The 12,497-nt window shown below is 50.2% G+C and overlaps 1 protein-coding gene across 1 annotated transcript in view; it reads right to left on the bottom strand.

Moving 5' to 3' along the window:
• TGM4 (transglutaminase 4) overlaps window positions 1-7,633 on the bottom strand; it is a 24,154-nt gene extending 16,521 nt beyond the window's left edge. Inside the window, exons 1-2 of the mRNA XM_009706060.1 lie at window positions 7,604-7,633; window positions 3,849-3,975 (exon numbers count right to left, since the gene is read on the bottom strand). Coding sequence (XP_009704362.1) covers window positions 3,849-3,975; window positions 7,604-7,633 — 157 coding nt within the window. The remainder of the gene's footprint in view (window positions 1-3,848; window positions 3,976-7,603) is intronic.
• Window positions 7,634-12,497: the final 4,864 nt, after the last annotated feature.

The following is a 12,497-nucleotide window of genomic DNA, read 5'->3' on the forward strand; positions in this document are numbered from 1 at the left end:
CCTCCTCCCTTGTGAAGCTATGAAAAGTACCAGCCCTTTTGAGGTTTTTTTCCCCAAAGAGTTGCAACAGTTAATCGCTTCAATCCGTCTCATAAAAGTAGACTCTTCTAATTAACAGAAGCAGGAGACGGTATCTTTTTCACAGGCAATCTTCAGCCATTAACAATAACTTCAGCGACTCACTTACCAGCTTGCAAAACCAGACACCAGAGGCTATCAATCAGCCTTACCGGCATCTCTCTGCTGCAAGGTAAGTCACCTTATTACCTGGCATGAGAAGGTAATAAACTGCAAATAAATAAAATCAGAATTCCCCAGTGGCTGCTCCCCTATTTACAAGCTTGCCCTTTGTCCCTGGTTTTGTTTATTTTGTGTATCAAAAATGGGAAGAACAAGTCCAACTTCCAGAGCCCAGATACCAAGTAGGAAGGACATGAAGTGCAACCCAAACCTTTAGCTTTACATTTTTATTCATTTGCGGCTCCATGTCTAGTTACGGAGAATTTGCCTTTTGTAAAAGCAATGTACGGACCTACAGTTTTTATAACCATATAAGGCTTCAAGTTGCTTCTGGTTTGTCTTTTTTTTTTTCCCCTATGTACAGTCAGAGTAACACTCAAAATAAAAGACAGCTCAAAAGCGCGACAGGTTTCCTTTTTGGTGCTCTGGGAAGGTGAACTCGTGCGGAGTGGCTCCGAAGCGCCAGGGGTGAGGGTGGGTGCATCCCCATACACGCGTCTGGGTCCCGAGGGGCACCAGGGCGAGGAGGTGCCTTCCACCCACCGCAGCGGGACGGCTCCCGCGTGTGCCACCTACTACGCGTGGAGCCCTTCCCGAATCACAGACCAGGGAAGGATAAGTAATGAGAAGTCTTGTGGGGCTAAAAAGAAAAAAATACCGCACAGATGGAGAACAGCTGAGAACCTGGTCCATCTCTGTCAAGCCGGGCCTTATTGGAGATTGCTACGTTGGTCCTCCCCTCACCCTTTCGTGAAGCGTGTGTCTCAGCCATGAGGAATTTCCCAGTAGCGAGAGGCATCTCCTCCACGCAAGGATGCTGACACGCCAGTGCTGCTGTTACTCGGAGAGGAGCGTTGATCTCATCACTTCTCACTCACGTACGCCAACCATGGGCCATGACGGACGCCTGTCAGCGACGCCCCGAGGGCATCCCGTGTTCCCGGCAGGCAGATTCTCTTCTAATCTTACATGAACCAGCTTGTGGCAGGCAATCGGACGTCAGGGGTTGATGCAAGATGGCCAAGCCCAGATCTTAACTGATTCCAAGCTGTCTGGCCCCAGCTACCTGCTAATGAGTTTCTCAGAGGCAAATACCAGAGAAGTGAATGATGCCACTAAAATTATTACAGAAATTCCATTGGTGCCTTCTCATTGAACCTTGAAAGAGGGGTTTTGGGCCTAAAGTTAAGGCTGTGGGTGACTAGCTTTGGGCATTTACCTCCAGAAGGAATGAAAACCGCATCACTCTGTGCCCAACCCAGCATCACACTGGGGGTCTGCTCCTGAAGAAGGAGAAGAGAGAGATAAAACAGGACCATAACTACACATATACCAAATGTGGCGGGAGGCTTATGGCTACTCAGGCAAAACGCTTGTGTAGCACTTTCCCTGCCTTTAAAGAGAAGTCGTGTGGTCATCACAGGAAATTGAGGTTCTAGGCTAGGCCTTCTTCGAAAAATACAGAGCTGCTTTAACAGCAAGCCAATGTGCTATACTGTTAAAATATCTCCTCTGGTTATTTTTCAAGATCCCTCTTCCCTTCCCTGGCTGAGATACAAGAGGTAAAATTGCAAAATCAGTCTAGATACAGGAAGTGACGATTGGGATTTCCATACTATGACTGCTTGACCCTCAGCTGTTGCACTGGGAACGCTCCAGCGCCAACACGATTACATTATGTATTGAACTAAAACGACTCAGGACAAGGTACTTCTGCTTCTCAGCAAAACACCTCTTTAGAATTCTGTGCAAGAAATGACAAAAAAAAAAAATCTCCATCATGTCATTTCTTCCAGACGGCAGCATTTTTTTTTTTTCTTAATAAAATTGCTCCCTTTTTGAACCCGAGGAGCCCCCCAGCCTCTGCTGCATCCTGTGGGCAGCAGTTCCTCGGATGAAGGACACACTGGAAGAGGAGGAAGCTCCTCGGGCTCTGAAGCTGCTGCTTCCCTTGCGGTAGAGGAGACAGTCAACAGCTATGCCAGCTTACCCTCCATGTAACCCACAGCCTCCTCGGCCCCCGTTACAAACCACTGCCGTCTCTTTTCCACGCTGAACGGTCCTAGCCTGCTAACTCGCTCCTCACACCTTCGTCTCACCCCATCAAGAGACCCAAGATGGGGAGAAGGACCCCGTCTCGCCCTGCGATCCTGCAGCCCCCAACGTCTGCCTGGACAGGGTCCAGCGGGGTGGGTGCCGTCACCGCAGGGCCGTATCCACCCCACTGCCACCGACGCGTGAACAAGCTTCGAGTGTGCATGTATGACCACACCAATTGCAGTGTGGACACGTATCCACAGACTACACCTAAAGCAAACAATATGAAATGGTATGAGGAAAAAATAAAGCGAGAGAGAGCTGCAAAAAAATAAATGATAAGGGCAAGGAAATCAATAGTGCAAATATTGAATCAAGGATAAAATAGCTTGTTCACGCATTAAAAACAGCTTCAGAGAACAAGGAAAATACTGACAGAATACCTTCCCACCTACAGGATATGTGTTTGGCTGCACATGTCCGAGTGAGAAAACAAACTTGCATGCCAGTGTCTTCAAGTAGAATGTCTTTCTGCAGGGTGGCGTTAACAGCTTCTCCCACCCGTCAGGGTGTGTGTGTGTGTCTATAGACACACAGATGTACACGACCCACAGCTCAGACTATGCCATGTCACACCCCCACCAGCCAGCAGCGCAGCCAAAACCACCACGTGCTGGGAAGGGAGAACCTTCCCAGACCAGGAGGATTTGCAGGAAGGAGCTGGTCCCGCTCGGTGCTGAAGATCCGGCTCACACGCTGCATGGGAGCAGACCCAACGCATGGCGGGTGCGAAGGCTTTGTCCCACCCCTGGACACGGGGATGTCACCTGCGGTATCACCTCGGTATGGTGGGACTGACTGAGGGCAGGGATCGGTGGCTCTTTGTCCTGAAAAGCAACTGAGTCAGCCCACTCCTGCTTGCCCCTCCAGGCCGTTGTCCTTCACCGCAGCACGAGATGCTCTCACCACGGTGGGCAGCTGGGGTAGCTCCATGCCCACCAGCGCTCCTTAGGAAGGGGTTCTGTGCAGCACTGCTTCCAGGCAGAGCCATGCCGGTGAGTTGCCTAACTCAGGAGTGTCCTGAAGGGAACCAGTCATTCGAAATACCTCCTCTCTGGATGAGGAAACAGCCGCTTGGCAGTCGGAGATGTAGCAGTTGTAATGCCTCATCCTTCCCTGGGGCACTGCTCATTTCTCCCTAAGTGTTGCCTTAATTTACTGAAAGCAATTAGGGTCAGAGCCCTGGCTGATGTTCAGATGGCTCACGTGCACCGAGAGGAGGTCACGGTGCCAAGCAGAGTTGTTGGACTCCTCTCTCACTCCAAAACCAGAGAGGCTCCGCTTGTGTCAGGGGAGGAGGCGAGCTGCTCGCGCGGCCAAGCCGCAGCCCCGACTCCCACCGACGGGATGAAACCGCAGCTCGCAGTGACCTGATTGAGCAACGGGTTCAAAACGTGCGTGCCTCTTCCAAAAAGTGGTGGTACCACCTGTCACGCCCCACTTCCTACCACTCTTCCCAGCCCTTCCCTCCCTGTTATTTCCATTGGCTTTATCCCCGCAGGGTGCCATACAAGGCCGGTGCAGGGGTGCAGGCCGTCCCCTCAACCAGCAAAGGTTCAAATGCACAAAGCGCTTGATGATCAGCAGCTCAGTACGGTGGGGTCCTCCTCCTTTGGTAACCGTGCTTTTGTTCTCAGGCTACAAACACATACGCAGGCGTCTGTTACGGTTTCTGGGGTCAGCCAACAAGCCTCTGCTGGCCTAGGTGTATATGGCACCTCACGGAGGAACCTCCTTTTCTGTGGCTCTGCAGCATTTCATGGGAACTGCCAAACTTGAAGGCAAAAGGGCATACCAGTTTCAGTTAAAGATGGTGCTGTCCATGAAAACCATCCCTAGGTCACAGAAAGTCCAACCTCCTGCCCCAGTTGTGACGGTCACCAACACTAGATCGCGGCAGTTGAGGTCTTGTCTAGCTGAGCCTCAAAAACCTCCATGGGTGGAGACTTTGCAGCCTCCCTGGGCAGCTTAACCTCCTGGTGACGGTTTTTTTTTTGGATGTCCAGCTTGAACTCCCAAGACATAACCTAGGCCTGTTGCCTCTTCTTGTTCTGGCCGCTTCTATGGAGCGGAGCTTGGCTCCGTTGCCTCTGTAACTCTTCTCCAAGCTGGTGTCGGCTGCTGCCAGGTCAGCCTGAGCCTCCCTGCCTCCAACAAGCCCTCATCCCTCAGCCTCTCCTCGTAGGCCCCTGACATCTCGGTATCCTTGTGCCAGACCAGTTTCCCACCTCCTCTCTTGAACTGGGGGGGTCCAGCACTGGAAGTGACACCCCAGGTACAGCCACTGACTACGTCAGGGACCTGAGGGTCCCACCAGGACCAACTGCCCCTGCCCAGCCCCCCGGGCCTCTCCCTCCACCCTGCCCATGGCCCAGGACCCCATTTCAGATTTTACAGCCAAGTCGCTGACCTTTTTTTTGGTCTTAAAGTATCTAGAAACAGACTTGCCTTAGAAAGGACACTGAATCACCTAGCCCAACAACCACTTTCTGCCTGAAGCTAGAAGATCTTGCTTTACAGTTTAAAATACTTTCTTTCTCCCTCAGGACCACATTTTCAGAAATGTCATCTTGCAATCCTTTCCTTCAAAAAGTGACGTGGTGCAACACCCCACACACTTGAGTTCTAAAGGCAAACTCTGGGCTCTCATGGGAAGGCTGCTACCTCTGACCTGAGCTCACCCAGGTTCTCCTCTGAGACCAAGGGAGCTGCAGGCACCGTGATGTTTGCTGTGGATGAGCACCCATCCTGCCCAACTCCCCTCTTCAGCTCTCAGACCCCTGAAACCAAGGCTTGCTCCTGCTCTTCTGCAGAAGGTGAGCAGAGCATCTGGCACCGTGAACACATCAGGAGTAGCAACCATTTATTCCTAACTTTATGGTTTTCCTGTGAGAGTCAAGGTCGGAGCCATGGCACCACTCTTCCGGCATGTTGAGTCACCAGGACTTCCTTCTTCAGAACACCCCATCGGATGCAGTATTTTAGCGGAATTAAGTGGCACCCTTGCAATGTGATTAGTATATTTAATGTCTCTGAAGGGTCAAGACAGGGCTCTCTGGTAAATTCCTTGCACATTTTAAATACACCAAACTCAGCAGAAAAAGTCTACTGATCTTATTTATTGCATCTACTTCTATTACTTATCACCTGGGTAAACATACCATTCTTGAAGTTCCTTTGATGTAAGTTGTGACTGAGATGTTGTACAAACCTTCCAAGTTTTGGCAGCTCCTTGTCAATGACAACAGGGACATTTCTCAGGTTTTATGTACAGATCCTTATCAGTAAAACTATACTTTATGGTTCAACTGCAACTATAATTTCATTTGACTTTGTTCCCTGTACAGGAATACAGGGTATCAATTACCTTAGAATATAATAGTCTTGGACTTCGTTTATACAACAGATTTTTCAAACACTTCCCACTATTAATTCAAGAATACTTACTTCAGTCTTCATGAGCGACATTGTGAGCCTTGCTGTTAACCATGGACCTCCTTCTACTGTTTAAAATGTGACACGGTATAGACCTGCTGAGGAAAATCTGATGAACAAGATGCTGACAAATTAGGGTTGTGTTTGAGAATGAGGGCAAGGTGCAGGAAAGACTCATTACAGCCAATGCCTGGGAGATGTGCAAACAAAAAGTATTTTGCTGGAATTTGAGTGGAAATGTGTGCTCGAGACTCTTTAAAACTACCTCAGCTCAAGTGTGCAAAACCTCCATTCAGGCACACTACTGTCGCTCCCGCGTAAGGATATGCCCTGGTAAACCAAGGTCTTGCAGCTGGCCATCTGCCACCGCTGAAGGCTGGGCTGGCGATTAAAGCAGAGGACAGATGCTCTCTATTAATCCCTTCCTTCCCCAGAAGGAAGAAGGGGAAGAAAAGGAGAGACTTACGGGTTGGAAAATTAAAACCACTTTAATAAAACAGTAACAATGAAAAAGAGTATAATAATATTAATACCATTACTACTTACAATAGAAATAAAAATATACAAAACCAATATTGAGCTTCCTAATGATGATCATGGGATCACGCGCCACAGCAGATGCACTGCTGAAGCGGCAGGGCAGGCACCGGGATGTCCCAGACTGGACTCCGCAGCAGATGGGAACCGGATTCAGGAATACATGAATTGGGATTGGAGGCAGGAGGAAAAGCAGAGTCAGAATGAGCAGAGTCCCATAACGATGCTGGCCATGAACGAAGAAGGGCTGATGCCTGTGATCCCTTCGCTTTATACAGAGGATGACGTGAATGGGATGGAATACCTCCTTGGTCAGTTTTTGGTCAGCTGTCCCGTGCGGGTGCAACCCTTTTACGCCTTTTCACTTGTGGACCATAAGAGAGCCAGCAGTGCCCTTGGTTCCCATGGGAATAAGTACAAACATGGGCTTTTCTGCATACCAATCCTACCGTTACTTTAGTAACAACCATAAACATCAAGCGTTACCAGTTCTGAAAGCAGACATTGTCTGAAACACACGCAGTCAACTTCAGAAAGTACAATTACTTAGAAAAAACTTAACTGAAGGAAAATCTTCTGAAAGGAGAATTGGTCTGGTTTTAGCCAAAACCAGGTCACCATGTCAAGTCCCTGCTTCCCAGGTGGCTGGACGCATCCCGCTCTTTCTCTCTCCACGGCTACCCAAATTGCTCCCCAGGTGCAAAGACCCAGGTCGGTAAGGAGAAAAGGCACCCAGAGCACGCTGTGCTCTTCCCCACCACATACGCCAGCTCCTCTCTTTGGAGGGAAAGACTGACGAGCACACCAAGGGGAGAGGGAAAGGCTTTGCCCCTCTTGGGACAGGGCTGCCAGATGTGACGAGCTAGGATGCTCTCCTGAAGCAGGGGACTTGGAGAAAACAGCCCCTGGCCTCTTCTGGGGACACTGACTTGTCATCTTTCTGATAGGAAGAAGGAAAAGGCACGAACCCAACCCCAGCAGCATTTCCACCCACCAGTCGGTATTTACGCTCCTTCTGGACACGGCACAGATCTGCCAGTCATGACAAACCTGACAGGTTCCGATATGGAGGCTGGCAGAAATGTGTCCTTGGGTTTTCTGCACATGCCACAACCGTGACTCACTTTCTGTGGTTACAAGAAGACAGAGACAACCTGGCAAGCCCAGAGCAAACAAGTGATATCACCAGCATGATGCATACATTTACAGGCATCATTATATTTCTGGATTAGGATTGCAACTAAAAAATTTCCAAGTAAAACAAGATGTGTGGGCAGAGGAAAGAAGTCGATACCTTAGAAATGACGATTCCTGACACATGCATCGTGTCGACAGGTACCTCATCCTGAACAGAGAGTAATCACTGACCCCAAATTTAGCACATGTGTGAGTACCGGTGATCTGCTTGATTACATCGCACGAACGGGAACCAGCATCATCTAGGGGTGTAAAAAAAAAAAGTCACTTGAGAAACTCCATTTTACCAAATGTTAAAGCAATTGCCAACTTAAGTGGGGAGGGGGGATGTGTTGAACATGGACAGTCCTAGTGAAAGCAGCTGACTGTTCACATGCAGGCTGTTATACTGTCCCAAAATTCCAGTTTGACCTATAGACAGCAGGAACGGTGATCGAAACCCCATTCTGGTTAAGAGTTTAAAGGAAAGAGCAGCAACCTTACAGTAAGTAACATGTCAGGAATGGGTAAGTGGAAATTACAGTCGTCAGATACAAATAGCAGATTAAAAGGTGTATGTGACTGATGGGGGAAGATGAAGGAATTAATGAAAGGCTCCACGGCCTTAGAGGCAGCGGCAGGCATGGGGCCATTTCAGGAGGCAGACAGGCAAATCAGGAAATGCAGAGCAGAAACATCAGCTGCCTTCACTGTCTACTTCTGATTGCTTTTCTATTTCGGGACAGGTCCTCTTATGGAAAAGTACTGATGCACAGGCACCTTCCACAGCCATCATGTTTACTTTCAGCCTTCTCCAAACTGGGAAAGCTCTGCAGCTGCAGGGTGTGAAGAGGAGGAGTGGCTGATAAGCCTCTGGCCTTGATTTCCACTATACTGACTCAGAGCAGAGCAGCTCCCTCCGAGGCTATCACTGCCACCATACCATCACTGACCTGCCAGGAAAGACACGACCAATGTGACTTTGCAAGTCAGGCCATCAGCAGGCGAGCAGGGGTTGGCAGGTCCATGGCCGGTGTGTTCGGAGCTGGCTGGGGACTGGGGATGCCAAGACGAGGCAGGTCGGTGAGGGGTGATGGGCAGCATGGTGCCGTGCCCCCTCTGGCAGCCATCAGGCCTCCTTCTTCTCCACTGGGAGCCACGTCGGCTTGGGCACAGCTGTGTGCAGCAGCATGAGGCCGCAGAGCGTCATGGGGAGGCCAACCCACCACAGAGGTGTCCACGTCTCCCTGAAGAGAAGCTTGCCCAGGATGGCCTGAGGGGAAAGACAGAGACAAAGCTTTGCTGGGCCGAGCAGACCGAAAGCCTCCTGCGCTGCCAGAGCTGTGAGGGCTTCTGGAAAAAATACTGCTTGAGCAAACTCCTGCTGGGACCACCAAGAGAAACGGCTGCTGTGGGGGACGCTCGCTGGAGATGACCTACTCTACCATCCAGTCTGCAAGCACAGCCATACAGCAGTCCCAAAGCAGGATTTTGGCAGAGGCGCGTGTGCTTTGCTGCCTTCCCAGCACCTCTCGGGAGCCAAACCTCCAGTCGACTGGGAAACTCCAGTTGATAAAAAAAGGGCCTCACTGACTTGAGTTTTGGACACCACCACGAGCTGACTGCGAGCTGGAGCACATAAACAAGGCGGACAGCTGCTGAGAGTGAAAAGCAAGCAGAAAAAAAGTGCAAGTCAAAAACGGTCTTGCTGTCACTAGAGGTGGTGCATCTTCACACCCAGCTCAGGTGGCTTTGGCTTGTCACAGGTGAGGTGTTGCAAAGGAAAAGCAAAACAAAGCAAAGCTCCCAGCTCCGGCTCTCACGGGCAATTAGAGAAGTTCAGTAAACCATACAGCTGCTGCAAGGCACCGCGCGGGGCAGCAGCACCATTCCTCCTGCACCACCCAGAGAAACCCTACAGCCTCTGCCATGAACAACAGGCAGAGCAGCCGAGGCCCGATACAGTCACTGCGCGTCTGCTTGTAACTCTCCCTTTGCGGTCAGCGATGCTAGCTGTGCTGGGAGGTGAGCTATGAGCAGTTACGTCCAGTGTGACTATTCCACATCGCTGTGCTCCTCCAGGATTCGGCGCCTGGGGAAGGGATCTACTCACCGAAGAGATGAAGTTGGAGGCTGTCGTTGTCACAGAGGCTGCGGCCGAGGAGGAGGAGAGTCGCAGGGCTTTTGCAAAGACCGTCCACATCACCGCGTTGCATGCAAACACCAAGCCAACACAGCCGATGCGAAGCAGCACAGACAGCTGTAGGACAAAAGGGAAAACCCTGTGTAGTTTCACCAACCACTCACTCACCCTCACGATTCCATGAGCACTGTGGAGCCAAACCTAACCGCGTGGGCTGGTATTACGCAAAGATGAATATATTAAATCGCCGAAGGAAACAGAGCTGAGGAAACAGTCTCTGGACAGAGCATGACCTTGGCATGTCTTGCTGTGAGTCCAACCTCAGACTACAAGCTGAGAAGTGCCAGGACAATGTGCAGCAGCTGCCATGCAGAAGTCAAACTTCGGAAAGCTCTCCAGCTCATGATGTGGTGCACACGTGATGCAGTGAAATGCCCTTCACTCATCGCTAGATGTAAGGAAATGGGTCAAATTCGGCCCTGCCAGAGACAATCACCAAAGACACATATGCTGGTGCCGCTTGTGGTCCAGGACCCACCTGTTGTGAATTTCAGCTGAGACTAGTGTGGTCCCAAACCACTGGTCCTCACCACCTCCCATGACCTGGCCTGCCTTGCTGCTGCAGTGAGGGCAGAGCAGGGTCCTCTGGGAGGAAAGAGAGCTGAGGGGCTTCACACTTTATTTTGCACGCTTGCGAGAGAGCCGATTTACTGAGAGCTCTTTGCTCCAGCATTCAGCGGCAACAAAACCACCTCTGAATTCAAGGGCCTTCAAGGCCAACTAGGTTCTCAAGAAAGAACAAGCTGACAAGACACATAACAGCCTCAGTCTGAAAAAAGGGTACAGTTTTGCCTAAAAAGCCTTCACCACTCACAGTCTCCCCCCACACCTGTAGTTTTAGCTGCTGCGGCCATCTCCCTAGCCCCTGGGTACCATGTCCCTGACGTGAAGACACCCGGGGAGGAGATCACAGGCAGATCACGACTCTCACAAACACGCAGGGAACGCAGGAGGGCAAGTGAAAGCAAGGCTTCGTCTAAGCCTGTAGCCATCATGCCTTCATAGCCCATCAGCTTTCAGTCCCTGCTGGGATGGATCTTGAAGCAGACAGCAATGTAGGTGTGAAGCCACCAACACACACAGCTGAGAGGTGGCACCTGCCCCGTGGGAATGGCTGCACTGTGGCCCCCTGCCAGCACCTAAATCCATGGGGGTCACCAACCATGTTCTGCTCCCACTCAGAAAAAGAAATCATTAACTGCAAGCCACAGGGATTTCTGAAGCAAGTGCTGTAGCAAGTACAAAGCTAAAAGGAAAAGGCTGTAAAGCAAATCCCTGCTCGATGGCCGGCACAAATTCTCTGAGGCTAACTCCATCTCAGAGAGGGATGATTCAGCTGTTTGGGCTTGTTTTGCCCCACTTGTGGCAAAGGTCTCCAACTTTATCAGGGTAACGGTAAATGATCCAAATCGATTCCCATGGATGAAGCACTTTGCTTTCCTACTGCAGAGTGACAGGAACACCCCCAGGTGTTCCCCACAAGGAAGGAGGTAGGTAGAAATTCCTCCCCTGCCAAGGGCTCAGCTGAGCCAGCCCAGTGAGTCAAGGATTATTGTTCTGATTGTTTTTCTACAAGATTAATTTCAGTGTACATTGCAGATAATCCAGAATCACTCCTGAAGTGGCAGAAGTAATTTTAGATGAAGTTTAGCAAGGGAGAGAGGAAAGTAAAGAAAAACTTTTGTTCAAGTGAAATGACCCCTCCTCATTCAGCCGCTCCCAAGCTGGGTCATCACAACACATCCTTCTGGCTGGGAAATCCACCTTTGTGCTGCCATTGAGTATCCTGCTACCCGACGTCATAACCCCTTAGAAGCGTCAATACGCTTTTAACATTTGCTGCTGCTTTCCACACTGCACAAGTGATGGCCACTCTCTTAGGCTTACTTTCAGATTTTTGTAGTTCTTCCTCAAACACAAAACTGCTTGAATCTCTCTTGCCTTCTGGCTGCTCTGCAGAAATGCCTTTATAGCAAGCATGCAGGATTCAAACAGCGAGCGCTCTGAAATGTTTTGCGCGTCTACGGTCAAATTTAAGCAATTTAAGCTACTAAGATGATCATGGCATTTTCTTGCCATTTCTTGTAAAACTGTTAGTTTTACAGCTACTGATTAATTTAGTTCACAGTTATCACCTAGAATGGACCTGAAAGAAGTAACTGGAGGAACCAATTTGTTCAGAAAAAAGAAACACCATCACAGAATCACAGCATGGCTGAGGTTGGCAGGGATCTCTGGAGATCCTCTGGTCCAGTCCCCTAGCTCTCAGAGCAGGTGCCCAGGACCACATCAACATCTTCTGAGTGTCTCCAAGGATGGGGAATCCACCACCTCCCTGGGCAACCTGTGTCCATGCTCGGTCACCCTCACAGTGAAAAAGTGTTTCCTGATGCTCAGAGAGAACCTCCTGTGTTTCAGTTTGTGCCCATCGCCCCTGTCCCTGTCCTCTGTGTGCCCTCCCTGCAGGTATTTATGGACATGGATGAGATCCCCCAGAGCCTTCCCTTCTCCAGGCTGAACAGCCCAGCACTCTCAGCCTCTCCTCACAGCAGAGACGCTCTGGTCCCCTAATCATCTCAGTGGCCCTTTGCTGGCCTCTCTCCAGTATGTCCACCTCTGTTTTGTACTGGACCCAGCACTCCAGGTGTGGCCTCACCAGTGCCAAGTAGAGGGGCAGGATCATCTCCCTCAGCCTGCTGGCAACACTCCACCTCAATGACATGACACTTTGTCATAGCACCTTCAAGAAAAAAAAACCCAAACCACCAAAACCCCTCCAACAAATGAGAAGTATTTCTATAAATTTCAA

This window comes from Cariama cristata, unplaced genomic scaffold (genome assembly GCF_000690535.1).
Source record: "Cariama cristata isolate BGI_N322 unplaced genomic scaffold, ASM69053v1 scaffold10518, whole genome shotgun sequence".
NCBI classification, from domain to species: domain Eukaryota; kingdom Metazoa; phylum Chordata; class Aves; order Cariamiformes; family Cariamidae; genus Cariama; species Cariama cristata.